The sequence below is a fragment of the Vombatus ursinus genome, unplaced genomic scaffold (assembly GCF_900497805.2).
Source record: "Vombatus ursinus unplaced genomic scaffold, bare-nosed wombat genome assembly UNPS02003292.1, whole genome shotgun sequence".
In the NCBI taxonomy this organism is placed as follows: domain Eukaryota; kingdom Metazoa; phylum Chordata; class Mammalia; order Diprotodontia; family Vombatidae; genus Vombatus; species Vombatus ursinus.
This window is the reverse complement of record NW_020943070.1, coordinates 1,434,193-1,453,888: the sequence shown is the minus strand read 5'-3', so window position 1 is coordinate 1,453,888 and position 19,696 is coordinate 1,434,193. Positions and strand designations below refer to the sequence as shown.

At 48.7% G+C, this 19,696-nt stretch overlaps 1 protein-coding gene across 4 annotated transcripts in view; it reads right to left on the bottom strand.

Annotated features, from left to right (window-relative positions):
* The window catches only part of MRTFA (myocardin related transcription factor A), a 185,627-nt gene that overhangs the window by 8,558 nt on the left and 157,373 nt on the right, over positions 1–19,696 (bottom strand). For all 4 annotated transcript variants that reach the window (XM_027872617.1, XM_027872634.1, XM_027872626.1 and 1 more), the window contains 5 exons: positions 7,383–7,438; positions 5,339–5,414; positions 4,186–4,347; positions 2,030–2,205; positions 768–920 (listed from right to left, as the gene is read on the bottom strand). In XM_027872617.1, the coding sequence (XP_027728418.1) occupies positions 768–920; positions 2,030–2,205; positions 4,186–4,347; positions 5,339–5,414; positions 7,383–7,438 (623 nt within the window). The remainder of the gene's footprint in view (positions 1–767; positions 921–2,029; positions 2,206–4,185; positions 4,348–5,338; positions 5,415–7,382; positions 7,439–19,696) is intronic.

The window sequence follows — 19,696 nt, the reverse complement described above, 5'->3', positions numbered from 1 at the left end:
AGGTGATATGGACCGGGGGGGCTGCAGAGGTGATATGGACCGGGGGGCTGCAGAGGTGAAATGGACCAGGGGGGCTGCAGAGGTGAATTCAACAGATCTTGGCAACAGCTTGGACATGGAGGGGTGAAAGACTGTGAGGGGCCCAGGAGGACTCTGAGGATGTGGAGAAATGGAACAGTGGTCAGGATCCCAAGGTGGAGCCTGGCAAGGACAGGGGTAGGGTGGAGGGACTGATTAGGGTGCTAGCCAGGGCATTACTGGAATAGCTGAGCAGATGGTCCAGGTGCAGCAGCAAGGAAAATGAAGACCAGAAGGGAGCTGAGGAGCCAGGAGACTAGAATGAAGAGGGACCTGGGCACTGAAGGCCACCAAAAGAGCTAGTTCAACAGGAGTAAAGGGAATGGGGAAGGTTGCTGTGGTCAGGAAGGGAGCTCAGAACTTCAGGACTTGGAAGTTGAACACAAGCACTAAGCAGGGCCAAGATGTGGCCTGACTTTCTTCATCCACAGCCTACCTCCCTCTCACCCACATGAGGCAGTCAACAACTCTTTCTGCTAAGTACCCACCGCACCTCCTCCTGTCCCTCCCACAGATGTTTGTTCCCATTATTTTTCCATGGGCCTGAGAAGAGTCTTTCTTAGAAAGACAAAGTCCAACACCAGAAGTCCTCATGCCATCAGCTCCATGCTAGGGTGAAACCCGCCAGAGATCTCTTCCCTCCCTCCCCCCTCCCTCTGACCCTGACACCCAAAAGTGGCTGCTGGTACCTTGATGAGAGTCGGGGTGGGCTTGGCAGTGGGAGCAGTACCTCCATTAGGGAGGCTGGGTGGCAGCAAAGGTGGAACTGGCAGAGGAGACAGTTGCTCTGCCAGGAAAGCAGGTTCGCTGGAGTCGGGGCACACTTGGAGCTGGGACACCACCTGAAGGGGAAGGGAGAACATGAGGGCCAGCCTGAGAGCCTCCAGACCCAGGAGGTCTGTCCACACTCTGGAGGACAGAGCACCATGGCAGCCAAAGAGGACCGGTCAGCACTGGCTCAGCCCTGACGGGGTAAGTGGGGCCAACGGTCAGGAGCGGCAGAAAGGCAGATGGAACCCTGCTGGCTACAGAGACTCTGCGGGCAACGACTTCCCAGCCAGTCTGAAGTTGTCCTGAATGGTCTGTGATAAACTGGCCGGGAGGACTGAGCTGGGGCTGGGGTCACAACCCACGTGTGTAGAGCTCCTCCCTTACAACCTCCTTGAAAGGTAGGTAAAGTGTCACTATCTCAGTTTGACAGAAGAGGGACCTGGGGCTGTGTGGGGGGAGTGTCCTGGCCCAGAAAGGATCTGAATCTAGGTCTCCTGCCTCGAAGGCCTCAGAGGGTCATGGATCGAGACCTGGAGGAGACTTGGAGGCCGCAGAGTCCAGGCCCTTCAGAGGCAGAAGCTGAAGCCCAGACGGGGGAAGGGCCTTGCTCAGGGTCAAACAGCAAGCCCGTGTCTGGAGGAAAGATCTGAACTCCAGGCTTCCTGTTCCAGGTCTCTATCCACTAATGGCACGGAGGCGGAAGGATGGCTGGAGGACCAACTGTGCTCATTGCCACCATCAGCAGACTGGGGTTGAGCGGGCCAGGCACAGGAAGCAGGGACAGACCACAAAGGCTGACACCTTACAGCTAGAGGCCAGACGGCCTTCGCCACAGCCCTGGGCTCAGTCCAGCCATCTCCCTCCTTCTCACAAAGGAGTCCACCACCACGCCTTCAGAGCCTCCTAAGCTGGCTTTCGAGGATACCTGTTCCAGCTGGGGTCTCCTAATGGGGGCACAGGGCATTACAGGTGCCTTTTGCAAATATAAGATTACAAATAACTTACCCACCAGCGTAAAAGGACAACCAATTTTAGGATACTCAAACCTTTGGGGTCACAGAACCCAATGCTTCAAGTTTACCTATGAAGCCACTCTGGCTCTCAAAGGGGGAGCACTCTGCCGAGTTCACACAGTACAGCAGCCAACTCTGGCCTGAGGAAGCTGCTGCTGTGATCTCACCTGAGGAGGGGACACAGAAATAGAGGTGGCCAGGGGCTCGCTGCCTCGACCCTCCAGCGGTGACGGTGCCGACCCTTGGGACTCATGGCTGGCTGGCTGCTCAGGGGACAGGGCATCACTGCTGTCCTCATCAAAAGAAGAGTTGTCAGCCACTTTGGGATAATTGACCTGTCCCACTGCAAAGAAAAGCCAGAGTCACGTGTCAGCACAGGACCAGTGAGGGAGGGTGTGGCCCTACTTATCACAAGAGGGCATGGTAAGAGGCCCAGAGGAGTCAAGCAATGGCATCCTTTGCCCACCCAGCAGGGGAGGGGCATGGCACTCCTCTTCTTCCGCCCAGGGCAGTCCCAGAAAAGCTCTTCTGGGTAAAAGAGAAATAAAAGCGCCCTCCCATCACCGAGTGCCCCACCCTGGGAGAGGGGAAGGGTTCTCTGTGTATGTCCCCACTTTCAGTTCCTCATTAAGTCCCTTTTCATTTACATCTTCTTAGCCGCCTGGGGACCAGAGTCTCTCCAAACTTGGTGGCCTTTCCCTGCCCTCAGGCCTGGAGCCACAACCAGACTTTCATTTGTCCAGGGACTCACATAAACTGCTTTTCCTTCTAAGGAAATGCACAGGGGAGCTGGAGCAGGGTGTTGCTGACTGAATCCTCAAGAAAAACCCAAAGGTGCCTCGCCTTAATCACGCCTTTCATAAATGACCTTTTCATAAATGGAAACAAGAAGGAGGACATCTCTTGGCCAGATACAACCTCCCAGCAGCACTGAAAGAGACTCTTACTCCTCGTTACGAAAATGATGAGCTCTACAGGCCAGCTGAGTGTGTCTCCTCAAGGGCAAGGAGCAGGCTCAGGAGGCCTTGGCATGAAAACCCCAGGGCTATGAGGGAAGGCAGAGAAAGGGAACAAGGAACCCAGAAAGAAAGTGACATTTCAACAAGATTCACACCACAACCTCTGAATCAGGCCCGAGAAGCATGAGATGGACTGACGGACAGACCCTGCTTATTCCATTTGCGTGCCTCTATGGGACCTGCCCAGAGGAACTCTTACTACCGCAGAGAGGCTAGAGGTGGCCTGCTGGCCATGGACTGAGGTCACTGCGTATAGGGAGGAACCTGCAGGATAGGAACCTAAGCAAATCCATGACAAAATATGCAGGTGGCAGCTATACCCAGTCTCCCTGGGCAAGACCCAGAGAAGGCTCCTCCTAAGGCTCAGGGCATGGGGAAGATTCTGCCAAGCTGCCTGCTCCCTTCCCCCATTCCCTGTCCTCCTGCAGGGCCAGAATGATCAAGGCAGGGACCTGTGGACCCCATCACTGGGGCTGCACCAGGGCCTGTTTTCAGGCCTTATAATTTTGCCGTCCTAGGGGAGCCTTTGTTCCTAGAGCCTCAGCAGACAGCATAGCAAAGGATACAAGGATAGGTCCCTGGCATTAGGGGCAAGTGTGTGTGTGGGGGGGGGGGGGGGGGGGGCCTCGGGGGGAGGATCCCCGGCCCCCCCGGGGGCCTACCGCGGGAAGCAGCGGCGCTAAGCGGCAGGGGGGGGGGGGATGCCCCTCTGTCCATGATAGTACTGAGGCCACTGCAGCTGGGTAGGAGGCAGCACTATGGGGGTAGATGCTTTATTCTTTCTAGAAATTCTACTGCTTTCTGACTGGGGGTTGGGGGAGGGATGCGTATCAGAAAACAAACTCCCATGTGCCCACATGCTTTGATGAGCAAAAGGGACTGAACCTGGAAGGAGCGGGAGAGGCAGGATGGGCACATGCATGTGGGATTGCACACACATTCACATGCCTCCCTCCTTTGTGCTTCCTGTTACTACGTGACCCTACTGGCAAAAGACAGGGTCCTATGGGGAGGGCTTTTTCCAGGACTGAGGACAACCCCAAGTCTGAAAGTGTCAGGGCTCCCAAGAGATGACTCAGCAAAGAAGGACGGCGACTCTGCGGAGCCCAAGGGCCAGCGCTGCCGACTGTCCTCCTGGAAAGGGAGGAATGACCTGCTGACGCTACCGAGGTGCCCCTCAGGGTCCAGACTTGCCTTGATTTCCTCTCAGCTGAGCAGGCCAGCAGATTTGGCTCTTAAGGGCCTTGGCCTTGCCCTGGGCTTTGAGGCCCTGCCCCTCCCCAGCCCGTCAAGCGCCTCCTTACCAATGATGGCCTCCTTCAGACTGGACTCCACCGGAAGGATGTTTTTCTCCACCAGTTCCATGGGGCCTGGCCGCTGGGCGATCTTCTCGTTGAGGTCATCAGCCAGCCGGGCTCTCTTCAGTTTTAGCTGTTTGGCTTGGAGGGAAGGTTCAGCTGAGGTTTCTGCTCACAAGGAGAGGGGATGAGGCAGCATTAGTACCCCTGGCCCTGTCCTGAGGACATCAGAGCAGCTGTCCGTCCTTTCTGGGAAGGAGCAAGGATGGTTACATACACCCATCTCCTATTCACCTTGAATTTGGGTGGGTCACAGAACAAGAGTTTACCAACTTGAAGGCTACCCAGGGACCAAAGATCCACTGGAACACAGACAAATTCCTGCCCTAAGAAACAGGACATGGCTGCACACTTATTGGTGAGCTGGGAAATGGGAGGCCTGGGTTCTGGTCTAGCTCTGCCCCAATTTTGCTGTGTGCTTAGACAAGTCGTCTCTGCTCTGGGCCTCAGGTAGCCTCATGTGCAAACTAATAGGGCTGGGCAGAAAGGCCTTTTACACCACCGACATCAAACAGTTGTTTCTGCAGAGGCCAGTCTGCTGCTACTCTTTGGTCCAAACCCTAGGTAGACACAATGTGGAAGGGATGGCATGGCTGGTGCCAGCTTTTGAAAATCAAGATAAGTTTCACAGAATGCATTTGTTTTAGTCACATTTGAAGGAAAAGGAAGGCATGGATGGGTAGACGGGATACATTCAGTACCAAGAAATGGTGGGAGAAAATGGCTAATGAATTGCACAGAAAAAAGAATCAACACCAAAGGCTGGTGCCTCCCTGAGAATTCTAAAGCAGAAATCCTGGTTGAGGCAGCTCAGGTGGGCAGGGGTGTGAGAGCATGGCCAGCTCCTTGCCAGAAACATAGGAGCGTAGGAGGAAGAGGAGGAGGAAGAAAAGGAAGTCGGAGGGGAGCAGTGATGTACTTCTCTGAACCGTGCAATTCTTAGATCTGTGAAAGGAGGGGCTTGGACCGGCTGAGCTTTGAGGCCTTTCTCGGATTAAAATCCATTATTAATAAATGCTGACTGATTACACTCCTGGGGCAGTTGTGATCAGAGAAAGTTAAGACTCCTTCTCTTGGATCCCCTCCCTTCTACACAAACCTTCCAAAATGTGCATCCTGACCAGCTCTGATCTCTCTGGCCGCGAACGGATCTTCCGTTTCAAATAGTCTTCCGTCTATTAAAACAAAAGCAAAAAGAAAGAGAAGTTCAAGTCTGGCACTCCAACCTAAGGAAAGCAGCGTGGGCTGTGTCACTCAGAGGCCTGCTCTGGGACCTGCTCGGGACTACCAAGGGCCCACGCTGGCAAGGCCATCTGAGGGCCAGGGGCCTAAGCCTCCAGCTGCACTTGCTAGCTTAATCCACAGCCCAGTTTTTTTTCCCCAAGATGCCTTGATTCTCTTAGATTCTGACAGATTTACTGGTGCTGAAGCTGCACCATTCTAATACAGTGTCCACAGCCCCGTCCAGTGCCCAGCACAGATCTTCCCCCAGGGTTATGTCAGCCCCGCCCAGTGCAGGCCCACCAAGTTCTGGGGCCCCAGGCTCCTGTCTTGATGTCCTCCAACTGAGCTCACCTGGCTTTGTGCTCTAGGCCTGTAGAGCCAGCCAGACCATCGGGAGAAAGCTCAACCCTAATGGCTCCAGCAGACAATCTCTAAATGCTGTGGCCTTCAGTGCCCCCGGCTTGGGAAGGCCCTGGGCTGCACCCACAGTGGCACTAGCCACAGCTCACATTTTGCCAGCACCTGAAGGCTTACACACACAGCACTTTCTTCACAGCCATCCTGTAAGGGATGGTACCAGCATGTCTCTACTGCCTAAACAAAGAATCAGAGACTCCAGGAGAACAAATGGCTTCCTTAGGGTCACAGGAGTCAGACCCAGGCCCCCGACCCCAAGTCCAGAACTCTCTCTGCACTACGATGCTGCCAATTAAGAAGGCTTTTGGAAGCGGAATTGAAAGGTGCCCAGTTCAACTCCTCAGGCTCTTTAGGAAAAGAACTCAGAGGAATGAAGAGAAGGCATCCCAAGCCCCTATTTGTTTGGTTTCTTAGTATGTGGCGCTCTGACGTGAAATGTCAGGTACATTCTGTCCCCTCGCTTACCCCTCCGCTTTTCCCTCATCACAATGTTGGTCTGAGAATCAAAAGACCCAGGTTTTTCATCTGCCCCTGGACAAAGAAATTCACCATTCTGGGCCTCAGTTTCCCCATCTCTAACATGAAGAGGATGAGGCTTTGAAGCACTAAAGAAACATAACTGTAACTGAGACAGCGGGGAGGAATGGAAAGGGTAACGCATTTGGACCTGGTTTGACAATGCTGCCCTGACACCCCAGCTGGGTGACCTGGAACCTTCCTGAGTCTCTTTCCTATGGCATATGAATCTCAATCTTGGCGAAGCTTTCACTGTGGAAACGTCAGGAATGGTTATGATCAAGGGAAAGCCATCGTCAAATCCTCATCACTCATGAGCCATGGCCTCGGCACTGGGCTGACTCAGCTAGGAAATGGGGGACTCCATCTCAGGCCTTGGACTAGATCAGGATTAGAACTTGAGGCCGCAGGTTCCCCTCCTTGGACTAGGGCTCAGAATCCATCAAAAGCTCTGGTTGTACACAGCTGTCTCCAAAGGTGCCTCTGGGGCTTCTATCTCCCATGTTAAGTGAAGTGAAAGGCAGACAGCGGGAGGCAGCTCGCAGACAAAGAGCTCGGCTTTCCAGAGCGCCTCGGAAACCTCTGGCCCAAGGTGGTCAGGAACCCAGCCCCGCAAAGATGCCTGCTCCAAGGGACGTGGAGGGCCCTGCTGCATTATACAAAAGTGCTAGCCTGATTAAAGCTTTGGGACCCTTTTTAACCACGCCAGCCATGCTGCCCGAGGGAAACAGGGTGAGAAGTGGGATTCAGGGTGGGAAGATGCATACCAGAGCCCGAGTTTCTGTATCAACATACTGAGCTGGGTCCAGCTCTCACTCCAATGACGTTCCATTTTAACCGCCCCAGGAAAGTGTGGAAAGGCCAGGATGGGCACTACAAGAGTGCAGGAAAGAAAGACAACTCTAGAACCTGGGCTGGGGCTCTCATCCAGGCAGCAGCCACAAAAAGATATTGGAAGAGCTTTGGAAAAACACACAGTGCCTTACCCGGGCCCGCTCCAAGCTCCTTCTCTGTTCATGAAATGCAGCTGGACTTTTCAGAGCTGTTGGAAAGAAGAAAAATGTCAAAGAAGAATGGCTCCAGAGAGAAGCTTTCCCATCCTTCTGCCCACGTCTCCTCCTCACCAGGCCCATCTGCAGAGTCACTGCCTCAGTCCAGGCCCCCATCACCTCTTGACCACATTCCCGCTAGGATTTCCTACCTGGTCTCCCTACCTCAAACCTCTTTCCTCTCTAAATTGTGATCTAAACCTCAGCTTTTCTATCTGTAAAATGGACACAATACCATGTCCCTCACAGAATGGCTGTGAGGAAAGTATTTTGTAGCTTAAAGTGCTTGAGAAAATTAAGCTTTCCATTTCTGCCTTTGTGACTGCAGCCCAGGCCCTTTCCTGATGGACTTGATTTTCCCCAAGTGCAGATTTAACCACCTACTTGTCTAGACTAGGCTCCAACATAAACTTCTGTCTGGCCATTAAAGCTCTTCACAATCTGGTCCCAAACTAGCTTTCCAACCTCATTCGACATTCAGTCCTCCTCTGTCAGCAAACTAGCCTCTCAAGCCCTCATCACAGCACGCCATTTACCACTTCCATGTCTTTGACTGGCTGGCCTGAATGCCTAAAACACCTTCTTCCTCATCACCTCCTAGAAAGCATCTCTTCCTTCAGGATTCAGCTTAAGCACCACCCTCCACATCGGGCCTGTCAAATTCAAATAGTTGTTCGGTCCTTTTTCAGTTGGGTCCAACTGTTCCTGACCCCATTTGAGGTTTTCTTGGCAAAGATACTGGAGCAGTCCGCCATTTCCTTCCCCAGCTCATTTTACAGATAAGGAAACTGAGGCAAACAGGGTTACACTGGGTCACACAGTAGTTAAGTGTCTGAGGCTGAATTTGAATTCAGGTCTTTCTGACTCCAGGCCTGGCACTCTATCCACTGTGCCACCCAGCTGCCCAAATAGGAAAGAGGACAACTAAACCATATGTAAGGATCCTTACAGGTGCACATTTAATTAAAAAAAAAAACCCATATATTAACCTTATCTGTGTTGAACTTTTATTAATTTTGTTAAATATTTCCCAGTTGCTTTTCCCAATCTTAACAAAATGGTCACAACACCAATACTCGTCCAAATCAATATTCAAAGCCAGCTCCCCCCCCACCCCGGCTCCTGGTCTGGCATTCCCCCACATTGCCCATGAATCCTTTTTCTTTAGCTCCTACCAGGAATTAGACATTTCACTTGACTGGGTCGAAGTGTTACTCAAATCAGCTTGTACCTCATCTCTAAAGAGCTTGTCCAAGCACTTTATAGCTACTATTTGCTTAACCGTGCCAAGATTTACCGGGCAGAGTTGGCTCTAGGAGCTTAGGGGCAGTGGACAGAGGGAGGCCCTGGAGTTAGAGACCCCGAGTACAAACCCTGACTCTGTCAGCTCACTCTCAGGTTGCCTTTGGGCTCGTATCCCTCACTGATGACCAGAGCCTTCGAGTTTCCCCTATGATCCTGGGGCTTTCAAGGTCCCTGCCAGCTCAAAGGCTAGACTTTTGTGCCTCACTGAGGTGAGGCAGCCACTCCTGGCCTCCACTCTCAATACAACCCAGGACAGAGGCTACCTTCTGGAGGGTGGGGATGATACAAGACCCAGGCAGTTCTCAAAAGCCTTGCTGTGAGTCCAGAAGGACAGTAACAGACGGACCATGGTTTCAGCCACCTATCTGGCAGATGAGGGGCAGCAAGTCTTGACTCACTACAACCAAGTGGGGAACAACAGGAAGGCGAGTGAAATGTACAAGACTGCGGTCAGTTTCACATCTGGGCAAAGGAGTTTCAGAGCAATTGTGAAACCACGGTGAGCGCTTCTGCTCTGGGACTGGCTGGCGGTAGGAAGGCGGAACAAGGACACTCCCTGGCTCGAGCCTCCGGGCTTCCTCTCCCTTCCGAGGGGCTAAGTCTTTGCTCAGCTCAGCTGCCTCTGCTCATCAGCAGGACAGTGGCCATTCATTCATTCAACACATACTTTTTAAAGTCTCTCGGCCGAGGTGGTTAGCGTGTCTTCAAAGGGGAGCTCACATTCCCAGCTTTCAGCAGCAGGGGGCGTTCTGCATTTATCAAAAAGCCAGAAAACCGATTCTGCCTTCTCCCACAATACTCACACATTTACAGAGAAATGGAATTTTCAGCAAGCCGCAACATCTCAGTTAGTCTGAAGAAACAGACTTTGCATTTCCCTCTGGTTAGCCAATCAATCAATCAATCATTCAGTAACCATGGCAGCACACATGTAAGGCCTGCAGAGATCATCTAATCTAAACCCATTTTACAGATGAGGAAACTGAGCCCGAAGAGGGCCAGGTCACCCAGCTGGTGAGCCACCAATCAGCATCCCCCCTGCTGCCCTGTGCTGGCTGCCTTGTAGTCTCAGTTCTATATGGGCCAGGTATCCTGTTATAGTAGGAAGGGCACCAAAGACAATCAGGACATTGGCCTGGATCTTGCCCTAGCCTTCCCTCTAACGTGCTGTGTGATAAAGTCTGTCTCTCACTCCCCACCTCCCTAAGCAAAGAAGTGGAAACGAGAGATACCCATCAATTGGGAATGGCTGAATAAACTGTGGTACGTGAATGTTATGGGAACTTACTGGGCTGTAAACAAATACAGAGAAGCCTGAACAGATCTACGTGAACTGATGCAGAGTGCATTACAGAGGCGAGAACACAATGCACACAGCACCCACAACAGTGCACATGGCGAGAACCACAGACACAAGTCAAGAGAGAGCTGCAGATTCACAAGGAACAAGCCTTGCTCCAAAGCTGAGAGGCAAGAAGGCACCTGACCCCGTCCTTCCAAGAGGTGGGGGGCCCAAAAATGTGGTACACTGATCAGTTATGCTGATTTCTTTTCCTCTTTTTTCTTTAAAAAAAAAAAAGTTATTTCTTATGTGGCATGGCTGTCTGGGAAAGGGGTGGGAAGTGATACTGAGGGAAATTATGGTGATATTAAAAAAATGACATCAATAAAAACTTGTTTTTAAAAGAACTAGAGATCTTTTAATGTCCCTTCCAGTTCTAAGAACCTCTAAGTAGAAGGTGAAAATAAAACCAACATTTGAGTGTGCCATTTAACTAAAACAAGTTCCATGACATGACATGACATGACATAGATTCAAAGGACAAATTATTACATTTTATATGCAAAGTAAAAGAGTGGGCACCATTGACGGGGAGAGGTCCAGACAGCTCTGCTGTAGATGCTCAGCCTGGGGCCTTATGTACACTTTGTACATCTTGTCTTTGGTAGCTTAGCTTAACTGGTTAATAATGACAATGATGAAGGAAAAGAGGAGAATCAGCGGTATCTGAGTTTTATACGGCACTTTGAGGTATTGTGTGTGGTGCTGTTGTCACTGTTATTTTTTAACAAAATACTTTATCAACATAAGCTCATTTGATTCCCCACAAAAAACCCATGAGGTAGGTTTTATTATTACCCCCATTTTACAGATATGAAACATGAACCTAGGACTTGACTACAAGACCAGTCCATTACCTACTGTGCTCTACTGGATCACAGTCATGTGCTTCAATGTGTTTGATCACGGGTGGACCAGTTACTTTCACTCTCTATGGCTGTCAACTCTACCCTGGCCTGAGTATATCCTCAGTCTCAAGGAAAAATTATTACAAATGCCCCTTCTGGGGGGGAAAGTCCAAATACACACTTAATAATGGTAGGCCACAAAGGAAAGGGTACTATTAATAAATACCAATCAGAGAACTCCTATCAAAGGAAGGACACTGTTACGTAGGAGAGGGGTTTTTCCCTTGAGCTCTGAGGAAAGAAAATACTTGGTAAATGAGGACGAAGGGCCACGTGGATGCAGGCCTAAATTCAGATGAGGAAGTGAATCTGTTCAACAAGCAGAAGTCATGCACTTGATTAAGTAGGCTACCCTGGCTGACAACGGGCACAGAAGGCCATAATCATTACAGATGATGCATTTGCTGAGATGAATTCTGTTGGTGAAAAGCTTTCTTGGCTTGTACGAATTGATGCAGAGTTAAAGAAATAAACAGGCAGAATCAGAACACTCAATCAACCACAACACAAATAATCATCAAGCATTTATTAAATGCCTACTGCACGCCAGGCACAGCACTAGGCTATGAAGATATAAAAGCGGGCCAGCCATTAGCTCCCACGAGTCTGACTGTGTGATCTTAATGGTGATGACCTTCAGTCTCCCATCACCAACTACTTATTGGCCATTTTAAAAAAGGACGACTGTGCAGAACAGTGCTCATCATCCCTATCCCCCAACGCTCCCCCTGCCAGACTTTCCTATTTCTGTTCAAGGCACCACCATTCTTCCCGTTCCTCAGGATCACTCTTCACACCTCACTCTCCCTCACCCCACACAGCCAATCAGTTGCCAAATATTACCATTTCTACTTTCACAATACTCTCCCATCCACGCCTTCTCTCTCTTCATATGGCCACCAGTGTAATTTTGTTTTTCGTCACTTCTTTCCCAGATTTCTGCATCAGCCTCCCTAATAAATCTCCCCATCTCAAGTTGTTCCCCACACCAGTCCATCCTTCACACAGGTGACAAACCGATTATCCTTAAGTGCAGATCTGATCGTGTTATTCCTACACTCAATCAACTCCAGCAGCCACTTATGGCTTCCAGGATTAAAAAGAAACTCCCATTTGCCTTTCAAAACCTTTCACAACCTGACTTCAGTTTAGGTATCTTTCTACCTCACTAAGATATTCTCCCTCCTACAACCTGCAATCCCCCCAAATGAGCTCTAGTAAGAGCTCTCACTCTCTAACTCTCTGTCCCTTCACAACGCAGCTCAATCACCACCTTCAACAAGAGGCCTTTCCTGATTTCCATTAATTATGCCTTTTGCAACTCTTTGCAACTGTTTTCTATTTCCTTTCTGCTACTGGCCTCCTTCCTTCCCTTGTATTTTGTTGTTTATTCTTTGTATTTACTTTTATATATGTACATACGTACGTGTGTGTGTGTGTGTGTGTGTGTGTATTTGTCCCTCCTGATAGGATGAAGGCTTCTTGCATGAAGGGATTGTTTTATTCTTTGCATTTATATCTGCAGGACCTAGAACAGTGCTTAGCACACAGGAGGTGCTTAATAAATGCTTACAAACTGACTGTCCTTGCACTCAAGGAATGTATATTCTACCAGGAGGATATAAACAACATGTTCACAGACAAGTCAATGTAGGACACACACAAAATAAAGACAACTGATTGCAGCAAGACGGAGACCGTAACAGGCTGAAGAAGGCAGTAATGAATCAAAAGAGTGCTACTAGGTTCCAAACCCCAGCCCTGTTAAAATGGTGCCCTTGACAGAAAAAAAGGAAGTAAGGAGGGGAAAGATGACGTGCTTTGTCCATGCTGACTCTGGGAAGCCAATGTCGATCAGAGGTAGTGCCTCCGAAAGAGAAGAGAGCTAAGAGGAAGATCCTGCAGAAACAGGCTCTGAGCAGGACTGGTCAGAGAGGCAGGCGGAAAGCCCCAACAGAGCAGCATCACAAAAATCCAGGGAAGAAAAATTATCCACAAAGAGGGCAGAATCACAGAGAGCTGAATGGTGCAGAGGGGTTAAAAAAGAAAAGGATGAGGACTGAGCAAAGACCACTGGACTTAGTAATAAAGAGCTCATGCTGACAGAGGAGAGGGGAGTTTCAGTTCAGTGGAGAGAGAAGCCAGACTGCAGGGGTAGAGAAGTGAGGGCCATCATCATCCAGCAAGGGAACAAGGTAATTCTGGTCGTAGTTTCTAGAACTAAAGAGGGAAGGAGGCTAGTAAGGGGAAGGCACACTACAGTAATTCAACACCACTGACAAAGGAATCATTTCTTCCACGCGCTCTATCTTGGTAAAAGTGGAAGAGAAGCATGTGCAGACTGGAGGTACAGGCTGTGTGCTGCCCATCACTGCGGTCTCCATGTTGCGGAGGGGACTCCTGTTCAGGGGCCCCTCCAACTCAGAGACTCAGCACCTCCTGCTTGGTGTGCGATGTGCTTCCTGTATCTCTCTGGGCGGCCACTGCCCATATCTCCACCATTCCCCTTGTGCTACATGGAGCTCTTTGCAACTGTTTTCCATTTTCCTTCTGCTTCTGAGGTGGGTAGTTCAGCAACCTCAAATTTGCCTCCTCCAACAGTTCAGAGAAGCACAGCGTGAGCTCATTCCATTCTGTTCTCGGCAGGTGCTTCCCCAAAGCCTCCTCATCAGACTCACCACATAAGGGGCAAGTGTTTGCTGCAGCTAGACAGAGACGGAGGGGGCGAGGAAGTACTGATGTACATCAAGCACAAAACTGTTAAAGGGCATTTGTGTGCAACAAAGGTGAGAGTGAAATGTAACTGAGAAATGTGCTGCAGTCTATGAAAGGAACCTGGGACCAAAGGGTAGCAAAGAAGCAAGGATCATATTCAGGTTCATTCAGTGCTTGGGGGAACAAAGGACAAGAAGGCAGGTCAGAGCTGAGAGTATTTTTTTCTGAAAGTCAAGGCTGACATTCTCCAGGGAATTCTAGTCCTGGAAGAAACCCAAAGGATAAATTCTCCAACCATCCCTAACACAAGCCCAAGGAGACGGCTGCATTGTTCTTAAACAGATGCCTCTCTCCTCCCACTTGTGCCATTCTCATGGCTTTGCCAGTTAAGAGTTGAGATCATATGCACAAAAATATTATAGTAGCTCTTTTCATAGTAGCAAAGAACTAGAAACTAAGGAGGTGCCCATAATTAGAGAAATGTTAGTCAAAGTATGGTATATAAATGTAATATAGTATTATCACGCCAAAAGAAATGACAAAAGGACAGTGTCAAAGAAAATTGGGAAGACTTATACGAACTGATACAGAGTAAAGTGAGCAGAACCAGGATAACTTACATATATAATAACAACAAATAACTTTGAAAGACTCACAAACTGATCAATGCAGAATGGAATGATCCATTCCAGGGAACTGGCAATGAAGCATGCTACTATCCTCCTGACAAGAGAGGTCATAATGGACTCATGTCGCAGTATGAAACACATAGTTTCAGACAAGGCTATAATGTAGCCATTTGTTTAATCTGACTATGCATATTTGTTACAAAGGTTTTGTTTTTCTTCTCTTGTCTAAAATAGGGCAGGGAGATGGGACGGGAGGGATATAGATAAGGGAGGGAGGGAGGGAAGGAAGGAAGAAACAAAGGAACAAAGGAAGGAAGGTGTTATTGATGCATTTTTTTAATGCAGAGAAGCAATCACAGATATTTTTTATTTTTATTTATTTATTTTGCTTTTTGGTGAGGCAACTGGGATTAAGTGACTTGCCCAGGGTCACACAGCTAGGAAGCGTCAAGTGTCTGAAGTCACATTTGAACTCAGGTCCTCCTGACTCTAAGACAGGAGCTCTATCTTCTGCACCACCTAGCTGCCCCTACAAATATTTTTTAAAAGGAAAAAAGAAAAGAGGCTCATTGAAGTATTCTTAAATACACATAGGAAAACCAAAGGAAATCACAGAGAAGTAGAACAGCTCTGAAAGTTACATGCTGAATTTATTACATACTCAAAAAAAGCTATGCGTAACAGAGATTCACAGTGTTGGGCATAATCCTCTTTTTCTGTTTTAATGTGTGTTCAGAAATGCTCTTTTTAGTATTTGTTAACATCAAAAAAAATCTCAAAGAAATCAAATGAGCAAAAGTTGCTTTAAAAAAGGGGAACCTGTGTGATAGCTTTAACCAAAGTTTCTGTTCTGAATTCAGAGCCCTCACTTGGCACCAGTGGTGGCTGCTATTTCTTTCTCCCTCTGGAGCAGTGTCATTTTCACTCCTATTTAAAACAGTGAGGTGTGATCAAAGGAAGGTGATCGGGATAGTGAACTAGAAGCCACGCCAAGAGGATAGACAAGGAACAACAGATGCTTAGCCTGGAGAAGAGAAGACCGGGAGTGTGGGATGAAATGCTCACTGCTGTCTTCAAAGAGCTGACGGGCTGTCATGGAGAAGATTCTAATTTGATTTTTTTTGCTTGGTACTTGAGCACTAGGGCGGAACTAGGGTGGAAGTTGCAGAGAAACGATTTAGATCTAAATATAAGGAAAAAGTCCATATACCACCAACACCATCTAGAGTGGGAATGGGTTCCCTGAGGAACTAGCGAGGTCTTCAAATGGAAGCTTAGAAGGGACCATGAAGGGACCCTCCAATTTTACAGAAGAAAGCAAGGCCAGGCCCACAGTTACGAAGCAACTTGTCTACCACCACAAAGGTACTAAGTAGCAGGGCTAGTATTCAAATTCAAGCTCAGGTGATCCTGTCCAACTCTAAGATTCTATGAAAATATGCTTCCATATAATGGAAAGGAAAGAGCGCCACCATGTTCTGAATGAGTCCGTAGCTCTGTTGTCTAGCTTTGAATATAAGCTACCTGTGAGAGCAAGTTGCATGTCTTTCTGGATTGAAGCATGAAATAACAGTATTTTTTCCCCCATTCATTTATATTTACATGGAAATGTCTCCAGATAAACTGGAATGGACTTAAATGGCCAGTGGGACCTCACATGAAAACAAAAGACATCACAGATCCTAAGAAGAAAAGGACTTTGCAAAACCTTTAAGAAGAATATCAGCGTAAGCCATTATCACTGCTCTTATTAACATAAGTCGCTATATTATTATCATTAACAACAATTAAAAAATCCCTGTTCTAAGGCCCCTCCCAGGCCTGACATTCCTTGTTCCAAGGCCCCTCCCAGCTCTGCCATTCCCAGTTCTAAGGGCCCTCCTGGCTCTAGGCCCTTTTATCTCTGATTTCAAGGTCTATTGTCTATCTGTTAGATTGTGACCTCCCTGAGGGCAGTGACAGTCTTTCCCTTGCTTTTTATTCCCTAGGATTAGCACGGTGCCTGGCAGAAAGTAGGTGCTTAATAAATGTTTACTGCCTCACTGGTTTTAGAGCAGTTCAGCTATATGGGCTACCTAGAAAGGCAGGGCAGCCTGTACAATCCCAAGTATATTCAGCATGCTGGGAAACAAGCAAAAAATGTATGTTGGGAGAAACAGACACTTCCCTGATCAAGTATCAACTTCTTAAAAATTTAATAATTACAAAGAAAATAAACAACAGAGATTTCAACTGTTCTTTCACATGCTATCTTCTCTTAGGTATCCCTTTTGGGAACAAACCCTGGATTGCAGTTTTTGCTAATGCTGGCACACAAGGACATGAGGAGGCCTTCATCCTCTACTCCCTTCCCCTGCAGCCCTCGGGGGAGGCTGAGATAGCAGAGAAGGCAAGAGCTGCTGCACAATGCGAGTCAATCCCAAATTAACCACCAGCACTGCTTTTGGCCACAGCACAGATGCCTGCCAAGCAGCTCCAGGCCGCCGCTCAGTTCTGCCGTAACGGAGCACTGCCACGTAAAAGGTCATGCCAAGCTTTTCCCAGCACTGAGGGCCATGGGCTGGTTCCACCCAATTAAGTCACATTCAGCAGCTACTCTCAACCCTTTGGGTTGGTGGACAAGGTTATATCCCCCCTCATCTTCAGACCTCAGGAGAAGAGGACCACCTCAATGACATCACTTGCAAGGGAGGCGAAGGATGAGAGGCACCAGAACGTCAGTCAGGATCTGCTCCTAAATCCCAGCCCCCACCCCCCACCCCCCACCCCCAGCCGCCCAGGGCTGTTGTTCAGGAGCCAAGACAAGTGCAACTGCGGAGGGATAAGGGCTCTCGCTACACACCCACCACTGGAAAGTAATCTAGATAGGCCTTATCACATCAGCCAGAGAGGACTGATATTCTTCTTCCCTGAACTGCCCAAGGTAGGGCCTGAGCTTGGCCACCTAGGCAGGTGGTATAGATATGACTCTATTTTGTGAGGTCCTCTCAGGGGCTCTCACTTTAAGCTGAGCCATACAGATTTCTGGGAATACAGAATTTAGGGCTCAATGTCCATTTCTTAGGCTCAGATCAGAAACTAATTTCATCTTGGACCCCTTGATGTTTGGGTCTCTTTGGTCCAGTAGCCAAACCCAACATAAGACAGCTAAGGCAATCCAGCCCCCAGCCCCCAGCCCCTCCACCTCAGCCTCCAGGGGGAAGAACACAGAGGTAGCAGGAGGTTTCCTCAAGGCTCAGGAAACTGGTGGACACACATTAAGGGCACTGCTAGTGACTAAAAATAAATAAAATAAGTTAGATGTGTCACTAATGGCCAGGAGAGAGTTCCAGATAGCAAAGAGGGCTAGCCGAGAGGAGGCTCAGGCCGGAGCATTTTAAACCGAATAGCCCAAGCCTGCTCTCATTTCACTGGAGCACACCGTCTCCAACTACTACTACTCTGGGTTTGACATCACCACATTTCTAGAAACTGCAAAGAGATCCCAGAAGTTGAACAAAACATCCAAGCACTAACTTTCCCTTGGAAGAATGCAAGGCCCTTGAAGACAGGGTCACGTCCCTTGCCACTCTTGGAACCAAAACACATTCTAATTCAAAAGGTCTTCTTGCCTCTCAAACATCAGTTGAACTGGGTTGGACTGAAATGACCTTCTTCCCTCACTAGCTCAGCTGATCCATCAATCGCCTGTGTGACCTCCAGGCTGTCTCCATCACCTCTATCCATGGCTCCCTGTTTATGATGCTAAGGCAGAGCTATCTGCTCCCAGCCATAGCTCAGCTGGAGAGCAGTGTGGTCCAGTGGAAAGACCACTGGCTATAGAGTCAGCGTCCCGGTTTCAAATTCTGTCCCTGTCATTAACTACTTCTGAGGCCTGATGCAAGTCCCTTCCTTTCACTGTGGCTCTGTCTCCTCATCTGTAAAATGTGAGTCGGACCTCTGACTATGCGCCTCCTAGCTCAAGCTAGAATCCGTTTACAGGGAATCACGACCATTGTATCTTCAGGTGGTAAGGCTACGAAAGCCTCCCAACGACCGTGCAGAGTAAAAGAATTCATCCCTACACTCTGTTTTTTCTCTATGTTGTCTGGACTGCCCAATCTAGACACTCAGAAAAGCCCAGAGCACACAGGCCCACTAACCAAATGGCTGCTTGTCAGTCTTCTCAAGTTCCACTTAGTAATCATGACAAAGAGACAGAACCAGAGCTGACTCAGCTCTCTGGTGCTGAAGCATGGAGAGGGAAGGAGCCTGAACTTGGGGCCAGCTAACAACTAAGTCAACAGTAAAAGTCTCCTTTGTCCACAGGTGGCTGAGGCACTACAGACTTGCGCCCCCCCACCCCACCCCAAAGGAGATGACAGCACCCAACAGAAACAATGAATAATCTCCAGGCTTCCAGGCAGCCATGCATGTTCTGCCCGGGAAACATAACACTCTTCAAGATCTTTTACCCACCAATGAGTGAGCATAACAGGTGACAGGCCTCAGGGCTGGCTTCCTGGAGTTGGAGAAAGGGAGGGATGAAAGCACAAATGTAGAAAGGCTAAGAGCACACACGTTCCCCAGGGCTTTAAGAAGAAATGTGAGAGTCAGTACAGCGAACTCTGAAAGGTAGAAAGGGAGGGGTCAAATACACTCTTCTTGGCCTTGCCTCATGCCAGCCATCCCAACTGCTTCTCTCTGAATTTCATACCACAGCCCTTCAATCGAGCCCGTTCCATTATTACCGCTGCACACGCTCCTTAGTAAATTAGACTCACACAACATCCACAGGTGCTCTTGGTATGAATGTCCCAGACCAGCTGAGGAGCTATGAGCCCCACACCACAATCCAGCTGGCCCACTGAAATTCCATGACTCTCATTATCAGATAATGTGCTTTTAACACAGAAGATGTTCAATAAAGTTTGCTGAGTTCATTTCAATCATCTCTGCCACCCCTACCCTGCCATGGCACTGAGAGGTTAAAGACTTGAAGTCAGATGAGCAAGTAATGTCACTAACTACCTTCATAATCTAGTCCATTTCATTTCTTCAATAAGACTTTGAATACAAGTGGTCCTTGAAGAAACAAAAGTAGATTAAACAGTGAAATAAACCTGTCTAAAAGACCAATACCTGTGTGGGAAGAGCATTTGCTTTAAATAATCTCATTTTCCTAGCATGTTTTTTTTAGCAACAATAAACAGTATCAGAAACATGTAATTGAAACTCCCAGCAAATGTGGGGGGGGGTGGCACACATCACATTTTATACATCTCATAACCCTTCAAATTGTGGGCCCAACACTCAATAAATGGCAACACACACACACACACACACACACACACACACACACACACACACACA